General features: G+C 39.0%; 2 protein-coding genes and 1 non-coding gene across 3 annotated transcripts; 2 read left to right on the top strand and 1 right to left on the bottom strand.

Moving 5' to 3' along the window:
• Window positions 1-1,058: 1,058 nt before the first annotated feature.
• Window positions 1,059-1,458, top strand: BDB00DRAFT_870163 (uncharacterized protein; the record flags this gene model as incomplete). Its single annotated transcript, XM_053126675.1, has 2 exons — window positions 1,059-1,304; window positions 1,396-1,458. 2 exons carry the CDS (start codon window positions 1,059-1,061, stop codon window positions 1,456-1,458), a joined length of 309 nt encoding a protein of 102 aa, XP_052981877.1.
• A 1,063-nt stretch (window positions 1,459-2,521) lies between these two features.
• Window positions 2,522-2,595, bottom strand: BDB00DRAFT_t32. The gene has a single exon. It is a non-coding gene; the product is annotated as a tRNA-Val (tRNA).
• A 4,770-nt stretch (window positions 2,596-7,365) lies between these two features.
• BDB00DRAFT_882327 (pectin lyase fold/virulence factor) lies at window positions 7,366-8,968 on the top strand (the record flags this gene model as incomplete). The annotated part of the gene is given in 6 exon segments (XM_053128143.1): window positions 7,366-7,776; window positions 7,894-8,055; window positions 8,113-8,266; window positions 8,279-8,375; window positions 8,483-8,580; window positions 8,700-8,968. The coding sequence occupies 6 exon segments, from the start codon at window positions 7,366-7,368 to the stop codon at window positions 8,966-8,968; spliced, it is 1,191 nt and encodes a 396-aa protein (XP_052981876.1).
• Between the last annotated feature and the right edge of the window lie 2,205 nt (window positions 8,969-11,173).

Below are 11,173 nucleotides of genomic sequence, written 5' to 3'. Positions count from 1 at the left end.
TTATTTGAACGTACGAACCGGCAGATTATAGGTGGATCGGGTAAAATTTCAGTCCGCATCTAACTCAAAGGTAGACCCTTAGTCTATATTTCTGTTCACGATTAATCAGATACTCGGACAGCATATAGTGTAATGTACCTTTATGTGTGCTCCAAATTTGATCTTACCAGTATAAGAGTAGTATCATCGTAGTCTCATAGTTGTGTCGGTGCCATGGCACAGACTTTGTGTACAGCTGCAGAACACTCTGCCAAATCTCATGATATGTTTGTTGATTTGGAGCCTTTTTTAAATGCACCTTAGCTTTTACAAAAATAGCCGCCAAGACACTATAATGAACCGTCTGTGATTTATGGAATAAGTAATTTATGTTAAATACAGCCCATTCACAATGCTTCTGTGCACTCAATTGACCGTATATTAGTGTTCGCACCGGCATCATATTCTACCAATGCGGAACACTATGTCTCACATATCATCTTTGATTGCTTTCCGTGTTAATCATTCCTTCCGTTGATCCTTTCCATTCAGTTTTTTCTGTCTCTCTGTTTTTACCCTTTTACATAGCAAACAGTAAACTGTGCCTGTACTGCGTGACATTGCACATTAATGACTAGTCAAGGACGACACTAAAAAAAATATTGCCTTTAAAGAACCACACTCAATTGTAAAACGCTGAGAAAAAACCGTCTAGTTACCTGAACAAGCTGCTTAATGTGATTGGCAAGCGAAAGTCTCCCATAGCAGCTGCTTACTGCTGAACGTTGTAAGCTATTGTCAAAGGTGAAATGAGATAAACGACCTTACAGTAAAAACATAATCACGGTTCGCAGAGGCCTAGACTAAGGACATAGGCTTGAAAACTGTCACTACAGTAATTATTAAAAGTAGAATTCCGCCATCATTCGCACAAGTTATCAAGCTTTTATAATTAAATAAAAGGTGGCATTTCACTAGGCGAAATGGTCGCTCTATTCCGAAGGAACCGTCGACACTTTGTCGCAATGGTGTAAACATTGATCTACGAGTTCTAACATAACCATTCAAAGATATTTACAATGCTGAGACTCGTTGCCAAAACATTAAACTTATCTGGCTTGATACCGCAGGCTCTGTCGAATGAAGCGCCTCCTCCAGAGCTGCGCAAAACAAGCATTGCTATGCCACACGGACTCCCTCGATTTTGCTGTCAAATAAAGGAAAAGAAAAATCGATCACTGGATGCCCAAGATGTCGTACAAGGTATACGCGACACTCCTATGAACAAGCTGGTCCACACAATTCCCTCGTATGACTTGGGCTCAGTCAAATATGTCTAAAATGAATGCCGTCCTCCACTGACATCCGTTTTGCATTGTACTGCGCTGACGTGAAGATCTTACTATTACAAGCTAGGGCGTACTGGAAACTCCTTCTGTCAAAGACCACCTTTTGATTACAGCCAAGATTTTAGATTAAATGGCTAGATACTTTTTTTGCTGCGAGTAATATAAATCATTGAACCAGGTATTAGAAAAAGAGAAGAGTTGTAACTAACAAAAGAAAAAACTGCTTTTATTCTTGAAAAATACGGGCTTGGAATTATATGTTCTAAGGACTGAGCCTCTCAAATTCAACGCAAAAGTTTATGTGGTGTTTTGTGTCAGAAATATTCAATTGAGTGGCTCATCGTCGTCGATCCTTGCCTGCTACTACTATACCTCAAAAATCATGGTAATGGTAGCTCCTCGTCGTTTCGCGTCAGCGAATAACGGAGCCCGTTTCTTTTTGAACTTATGTATAGAAGTACAACTTGTTTTGGGCCGAGCAACAAAGAAGAACAAATAAGAATCACAGAAGAATAGTAGCGTGTAGCGCCCGTGCTACTTTTTAGTCTTTTTGTACCTCAAGAAGTTATCGTACCAACTTTAGTAGCTACCATGGCACCAATCCCGTCAACTCCTTGGCAACCGTATTGTAGCTATCCTTACTGTTCCTCTATTTTTATAATTGAAATTGTTATATTCAAGTTGTACTTTTTATTGGTTCTTGTGATATGATCAAAACGTATAAATACCAGAGGTCGACAATCGGAATAAAGCTCCTCTTTCTTATTACCCACTGGTTTTGCGATGCTTGCTACTAAAAGGATGTCATAACATAACGCTCAGTCATTTTAGTAACCGCATTCTTCTTTCATCTTGTGTTGCTGCGCATAACTGCTGTCTTGACGGAATACGCTGTATACTTTTTGCTAAGAATTCACAGTCTATTATATCTCTATTATATGGTCATATCGACCATCAACATTTTATCTGCAGTGATTTTATATATTTATTTTAGCTTCACAGAAAAATATAAAAAGGCGTCGTCTTTATTAAATGAGCTGTTATCTTAATAAATAACCTACTTTCTCTATGAGTACCTTTGCATTTGTACTTCTCAGTGGTTCCTATGTATAAAAAAATACGACAAGGATTCGACAAGAGCAAAATAGCTTTAAAAAAGCAAAAGCTTACACTCCTGTTACCAGGAGTAACTGTGATTTCTGGCGGACTCGAACCGCCGACCGTCTGTGTGTTAGACAGACGTGATAACCAACTACACCAAGAAATCAACTTGTTAATAGTGTTGTGGTAGAAAATTATGTTGCATTGGCCCCACAAGTGACGTCGAAAAGACGGAAATTCCGCCCTAGGAATCCGGGTCGCCCGGCAAAATAGTTCAGCCTGTTGGTTTTGCCGAGGATGGATGGGTTCACCGATCATCCCTTGTTTAATAAATGATCCCATCCACTCCCCATGCATCCCTGCTGCCATCATTCCCATTAATTTAATATATTACCCTTCAATATTTCCTTTGGCAGTGATGGTTTGCTTAACACTTCTTTTCTTGTTCATATTTATCTTTATTTGGCTTTATTTTGTTGTCTCTCCATACATACATTATCGCTGATTCTGTCTTGATTACATTAAGTAGTATTTTATTATTAGCGTTTTTCAGATATAAAAAGGCATTAATTGATGGCCTGGAATAAACAACAATTGAATACCAAGCCTTTCTATTATATACACTTACCTCTAAGCCTATTTATCTTTCTCTCTCTATTCCCGTCTTTTCTGTTATATCTCCCTGTATATTTTCAGTATCTACCGAAGAAACCTGGTCTAGCATAAAACGATAGCTTGCGGGCGAGGCGTCTTTCAAAATATTGTGAAGAACCTACAACAGATCTAACAATAGTTATGTTCTAGTAGCAGTCTATATACCATATATATAAGCAGCAGTGGCACATAGCACAGCAACAGTGGCAATAGTGTGGCAGTTCAGTGAGAAGAGTTGCTCTCACCACTAAAAGGTGTAAACCCTAGAGAAGCTAGGGTACGGTATCTTTTTTGGGTTATGCCACAATTTTTTTTATAAGTCTCTGAAGAAATCTTTATTATATAGTAATTTTTTTTCTATTATAAAATAAGAAAAGGTTTATTATAGAGATTTTTTGTGAAATTTCATTAAAGTACATTTTTTTGTATAGTTATTAGTACTCTATTATCTACTCTCAATGACTTTTATATATATCATCTGACTATAAAAAGAAAAATACATCTTAAAATAGTTATATAATGATATAGTAAATAGTAGTAAAGAAGGCTATTGAACTTACTCTGTATTATGTAGTATATTCCTCATCAATTGGTACAGTTAAACTATCCTTTTGCTTTACTTCAAGTACAAGGAGACCTCCTATGCTAAAACATCATTATTAGCTTTTTGGTGCCTTTTTCTCTTTGTATAGCTACTACCTAGGTGCTTAAACATTCATCATCACTAGAAGATAAAATTTCATAAAGACAAACAAAGGGTGTGTAAAAGCAGACAGGTAGGCCTCACTTGTTATTACCACCAATTAAATAACAATGTTCTTACTACTGTTTGAATCAAATCTAGTGCGTGATTTCTGCAGGCACTGTATCAGCTCTCAAATCTGTTGATGTTACTTCTTCAATGAACAGTTAACTTAATTACTTGTGGTATATAAGCTGATGCATACATATTAGAATCTAAAAAATTCAAGTAATAGGCAGTCGTAAACTGTAGAGGGAACATTGGAACGATGTGTCCTTCCTTCTGTTTACTGCTTTTACTTTTTTTTTGCTCTTTTATATCTAGTAATAACTAATAAGTATAATAAATGAGACTCTCTCTTCCATATTGTACAATTTGACTGTTCAAGATCTCATGAACATCTTGCCTCCTTTTACCGGTTCTCCAGCGATACTATGGTATAGATTGTGTTCTAACTATTGGTGTAATAAGGGCATGTGAGAGCTTGTCAGATAAAAGATTGCTGGATCATTTATTTAATGTATTGTGCATGATGCATGAGTTGCTAGAAAGACGGTTTAAGTGTGTCTTTGGCTCGCAGTTTTTAATGCAACTTAATCAGTATAGTTGATTATGCTACTTATAATGAGTCGACATAAACCCTTAGAGAAGAGCACCAAAAGCGAAAATCGCATAGGCCGTAGGCCCGTAGCAGTGTAATAGCCTAGAATACTGCACTGCTGACTTGTAAGATATGATGTAATTTTCCTTTTGGAGACGTGTCTGGCGGCGTTCCTTTTACAAACTGACAAATAAGGTATTACTTGTTGTTACCAATTGAATAGATGCCAGCGATACAATCGTTATCCTTGAGACCTTATAAAGGCTATAAGAGCAAACAGCTTCAATTCTGACATGAAAAACTCGATCACTTGCTCGAACTACTAAAGATCCGCATGAAAAATCAAGGAAACGAGACAAAAGTCAGGTAAGATCGGATTTTGATGGGTCAGCTCTATGAAAAAATTGAAGCAGAACCATCTCGTTTCTCTTTACGTATAACAGAGAACTGAGTAGTATAGATGGTCGATTGCACGCAGTGTCCAGTAGGACGATATGTTGTGCTGTCCAGACTTCGGATCATTTACCTGAGGAACCCTACTTTTCAATTGAGGGAGTGTGCTCATGATTTGTTGAATTATGTAACTCTTTTTCTTGTGAGGACGTCAGAGGGTGGCCGATCGCAGACTTGGGAGACTCCAGTACCTTGCTCATAAGGGGGCTATAGTGTAGTGCTTCCAGTTGGCAGCAGGGCAATGGCAGGGCACTCACACAGCGGGTACGAAGATATCTAGTGCATCCGCCATTCAATCAGTCGATGGCGATTACGAGTCGAGGCCGGCTGGCCGGCAAGTATTGGATTGGGTCAATTATTTATATATTCAGAAAGCATCAAATAAAGCTTCTTTGAGGCATAATTCGGCGTAATCGTCGTCTCATTGTTGCTCAGTAGCTTGTTTGACAGGATTATCGGGCAAAATGCTGCTAGCACATAGTTGTCGATAGAGTTGGAGCAATGGATTAAAAGTAGTTAACTTTCTCCATTATTAATTGTTGATGGTTTTCTTTGTAGCATGCCCAGCAAAAGAAATGTCAACTCTGTTATTTGCGCTGGTGTAAACACTAAGAAAGTTGTCGGGTGTCAAACTTAAGCTATAGAGTGCGAAGGCAAATATTCATTGACAAGAGATTGACTAAAACCATGAGGAGTAGCGTTGGGTATATCGTTGCTCCGTTGCAGTTGAGGGCCATTTTGGCGTAATCAATTTGAGCTTTTCTACAGTTACCCTTGATGTTTAGCTGTCAAAGTAGTAACTCCTAGGCGATTATCTTCTAGGACCGGTCGGATGAAGGTGCGATATGCTTAGAGGCCAATACCGGTTGAGGTGGGATACTTGATACTAGTGACTGTAGGAATCGGAGTATTGTAGAGTGTGATGGTGATGGTGCTATTACTGTTGGCTGTATAATTACTGCGCACTTTGGTTCGACTTCACCGATAGTCAAGGTTCGGAGTGTTGTTCAGAAAGTATGGGAAAGGCGCTCCATATAAAGTGAAATGTATCTATGATCAAAAATGGCTATACTTATCAGAAGGCGTAATGTCTTTTTGCAAAGCGGTATTTATCTGTTAGAGATTGTGTATGACATCGCTGCTGCATATATCTCATTTTGGTTATGATGATGCATGATATACACCAATGCAGAATTTATTAACTAACCGAATGATTCAGCCAGATTATATCCACCGTTTTATGTGTATCGCCGTCTTGTGCAGACTAGCATACTAGTAAGCAGTGCTGCAGATAGCTCTTCTAATATTCAGGGTGAAATGAAGCCCACTTTTCTGAGTAGTCTAAATGTCATGGGTATAATGAAAAGAAACCTACCACTATAATATGGCCATCATAAACTGACTCTTTGGTGTCATATCTACATACTACCAGTACTATCAACATTTGTATATTACCTGCTGGAAACAGACAGCACTTTATTTGTTTATACGTAAGCAGGGAAGACGGGCGATCGCTGCTACAAACATAACAGCTAGTGATTAATTGGTTTATTGAATAGGAATGGTGGTATGAAGCATCTATAGGCTGCTGCTATAAGTTTGCTCTTGCACATCAGGTATCATACGCAGTGATACGTTGGCATCACAATATCTGTCTTTTTCTTTTTGTTCTATAAAAATATACATACAGTAGAAGCAACACTTGAATTGTGGGGCCCATCAAGCTTAAATAATATGTTGCGAGGATACAAAACAGAAGCACCACGCTAATGCTACATTCTACACTTATGTACTAAGTAGCACGAGACGTTTACTTTAAGCGCTGGTGTATAATTTTCATCTTAAACAACAACATGTACGATCGCAAGGCGTGGTTGCTAATAGGTAACTAAAGCGTTAGTAGAATAGCAGTAAGGGTAGAAAATACATCTTACAACTTTTCCATCCTCTTTGTCTCCAACTTTGCCTGACTGAGTATGACATGCATGTGATATTATACTCTACACTTGTTATGAACAAGAGATCAGCCTCAGCTGTTGCCATAATTTTTTTTTTTCGCACGAACGAAAAACAAATAAAAGTAGGAAGATCATAACATTGAGAAATCAGCAAAACGAGACAATGGATTTCTGTTGCTGCTTTATCAGCATTAAACAAAGTAACGTTACACCAACTAAAATTTCCCTTCATTTTAATTGTTCATCGGATTAAAGGAATAAAATGGAATATTTTTTGTATAGACTTCCCATGAGAGAAAAAGTATGCGTTGTGTGTGAGAGCAGTTGAAAGAGTATATGGAAATAAATGAAGGTTGTCTCAAGTATATATAGAACGAGCTGCCGTGTACTGCTGTAGTAGACCAAGTTTCTTTGCTGTTCTCTCTCACACAGCTCTTCATATTTTACACACGCTCTCGCTGAACAGCGGTTCTTATTCCATCACTTATAATGAAGGCAGTACGAGTAGGCCAATGTATATTCCTCTTCATGGCAGTAGTGCTAGCAGCTACTGCCCTAGCACGCGATGACAACGACAACGGCCACGGCGGCAACGGTGGCAGGAGAAGAACATGTATGATTCCACACAAAGACGGGGACACTTCCGATGCAATCATGTCGACTTTCAAAAAATGCAGTCAGCACTCCCGCGTCGTGTTCAACAAGAACTTTAACTACATGGTGCATCAACCCATGAACATTAGTGGACTGAATGACGTGCATATCTCAATCCAAGGCAATGTGACTTTTGACGATAGTAACATAACTTGGTGGCAAGAGAACATCTTTCTACTCAATTTCCAGAGTGCCGGTACGTGGTTTGTTATTGGCGGCGATGATATCCGTGTCGACGGAGGTGGTACTGTAAACGGTCAAGGTCAAGCCTGGTGGGATATTAAGGTATAATATTTTCTCAGATGTGGTGGTAGATCTGTGAAAAAAAAGCAAGCTCGATTTTTCATGCAGAAAGTGGTGGAAAGCTTTCGTATCACACAGACTGAAATGTTCTAAATGCAGGCTAAAGACCCTCGGCCGGTGACCATGACGTTTGACAATGTCAATAATCTTCATGTATCGGATATTTGGGTTATTCAATCACCTTTCTGGCACATTGTCGTTAGAAATGCCAATGGTGCAGTTTTCACCAATATGAACATCTGGTCTCAGTCCAACTCTTCAGTAAGTACATGGACAAACATTGACAAGGTACAAAACGGGCTGACATATGTGATGTAGTTCCCTGAGGCCAATTCGGATGGCTGGGATATTTTAGCAAGCACCGGTGTTGTTATCAAGGATCCGGTTATTGCGAACCATGATGATTGTGTTTCATTCAAATACAACACTACAAACACTCTTATTGAAAATGTGGACTGCACTGGATCAAACGGTTTGTCTGTAGGCTCGCTCGGTCAGTACGCACGTGACGGACAGATCGATGCTGTTACGGATATTGTTGTCCGGAACGTTACATGTCGTGATTGTTCAAACGGAGCAAGGTAATAATATATAAGGAGCATCATCACTATATTGCTAGAGAACTTGTGGTCTCAGTTCAATATAATATACTGAATGTCATGTCTTTACCTCATTCTGGATGATATAGAATAAAGACCTGGGCAGGCGGCAAGGGGATAGTTGAGAACGTTACATTCACAAACATGGAGGTGACGAATACTGCAAATCCAATCATAATTACTACTCGTAAAATATTTTTTTTTTCATTTATTACGGTCTAAAAAGATAGAATGAACACTATTGTAACGAAGCTATATTAACAATCAATTTGTTTATATATGTGTGCATAAAACAATCAACAATAGACTACTGCGATGTCAATCAAATGGACTTTTGTGTCGGGTCAGATGACGCATCACTCACGATCCGGAACATTACCTTTGATAATATATTCGGATCCGCAAGTGAGGCTGGCAATCCTATTGTCAAGATGAACTGCTCAATCAATACTCCATGCTCAGATATCACACTCACAAATATTGACATCGAGCCCGCTAGCAATACCATAGAGAATGTTTGCGAACATGTTACGGGAGCGGAGGACATTCCTTATTGTCCTCAGTACCAATTGTAGTTGACCTGTCCAATAAAGAAGCATCACTTTTTTTTATTATCGAGGAATGGTGTATAAATGTGAGATGGAACTACAGCGTCGTCACCACATACCACACACAGTCTAGACTCTCAAGTTCCCTCACTAAACAACGAGTCAGAGCACAGCTCATACTTAAAATTCTGCCTCGCGCGATCATACTGTTTATCCACAATGAAATGAAACACGTTTTTCAGCTACAATCTTTGCTGACCCGTGAGGACCCTTAAACCGATCGAACTTGCTCGTTTATGCTTGATATTTACCAGGTTTTATGCCTGATATAGCCTGAGGATTATTGGCAGGAAATAATCAACTATAGTTATCAGCAACAGACATCTAGCTAGCAAACAATTACAATATACCACAGCAGAAATGTTGTCTTGAAACGACTGCTAGTGACATAGACGGCAGAAAACAACAACTGTCGTTTTTTTACGACGCGAAGGTTGTGACATCAATCAATCGCTGTGTCATCGCGCTTTTCTTCCTTGAATTAAACTACTTCCATGCGTATGATGAAGTTAGATACGACGTACAGAGTACAGTGATGGTACATGATTTCAAGGGAATTCGTTTAAGAAGAGAGCCCTAAAAGAGATGAAAAAGCAAAACCAACACATCAGCTGTTTTTGGTTGTTTTGCTCCTATATTGTTCGCTCGGAGAACCATTTAGCAGGATGAGATAGTCACCCGTAAAAGAGTTATCGTTATAAGTAAAGAGCAACAGAAAAGGGTGATTGATGATTGATAAATGAAACAGATATGCGCACTGTTAGACGATGTCATCATATCCAATACATATATACAGAGCTCGAGACGCAAATCAGCATAGAATATAGAGCATTATGTATGTAAAATAAGGTATTTGGCGCAAAGTAATAGTATAATAAGCATTAGCACTTGTTGCCTCATAACGAGCTTTACATTAAGCTTTTATGATTCGATCAAGAACACAAGACCTCGAAGAGTCGACAGTGCTGATCCTTTCAGTAAACCTTTTAATAGCGCTCTTATGGTATAAGCTTACGCAAATGCAACAGAACAATCAGCACGTGAAAAAAAGTATATGAAACGCAGGAATTGTAGACATGTTTACTTTTTGTTCACAACTCTGCCTTTTGCATTTTGTTCGATCACATCGGCCAATGAAATGTCCGAGTGTCAACTGGCGGCCATTTTTCTCCAAAACGTATATCAGCGACCGCCCTGCGGTCTTTTTTTCTTTACATGCTTTCGTGTGGACCTTTATTTTTCTTCCCTTGTTAAGGCAACAGAAAAATGTCACAACCAGTGGAAGCCATTGAGCGCACGCCCGATTATGAGCAGTTTATGAGTCAATTACGCGACTTTCACGAAAGAAAAGGGTATGTTATTGCCGAATGTGTTTTCTTTTTTCTAAAAACCTCCTCCGTTTTCGATTGTAGAAATTTGAGAACAAAGAACGTAAAGGCGATTAAACTAACAGACGTTTTTCAATGACGTGATTAATATACAATCAGGACGCCTTTTCAGCCAGAACCGATTTTAGGTGGAAAAAAACTAGATCTGCTGCGGATCTATAAAACCGTCATGGAGGCTGGAGGTTATGAAAAAGTAATTACAACACTTGGGGAAGCAAGAACAATAAGAGCCATAAAACGCACCGATTGAATCTTTTTAAAAAAACGGAAGAACGAAAGGAAAAGCATTTACTTATTTCATTGTCTGGCGATTTACTCTACGCCGCACAATAATGATAGGTAACCCAAAACCGTGGCTGGAAGCAAGTGGGTGACCCATTTGATTTCCCTCCAACGTGTACAAACAGTGCATATATCCTGAAGGCCGTCTATATTAAAAATTTGGTAAGCGAAAGAAACGGGTAACTATTCTCACCTTGGACATTTATCATTTCAACTTAATTTTTAAATAGCTTGGTTGGGAGGAAGAACACTATTGGAAACGACCATGGAATCCACCCAAAGAGCCAATCGAACCACGACAGGGAACTACACATAGCAAAGCCGGATCACCTATGCCAGTCGCTTCTGCAATTAAACCTCGCGACACTGCAAGACAAACTGCTACTGGTAATCAGGAAACTTGGGAAAAGAGAAAGAGAGGAACGAAGGCTGAAACGATCGTTAATGGGATTATCCACGAGACAGGATTAAAACTAAAACGCGTGTATTTGTGTCTATAATA

The sequence above is a fragment of the Zychaea mexicana genome, assembly GCF_025766255.1.
Source record: "Zychaea mexicana strain RSA 1403 chromosome Unknown BDB00scaffold_19, whole genome shotgun sequence".
In the NCBI taxonomy this organism is placed as follows: domain Eukaryota; kingdom Fungi; phylum Mucoromycota; class Mucoromycetes; order Mucorales; family Lichtheimiaceae; genus Zychaea; species Zychaea mexicana.
Note: the sequence above shows the minus strand (reverse complement) of the source record. Positions and strands in the feature narration are given on the sequence as shown.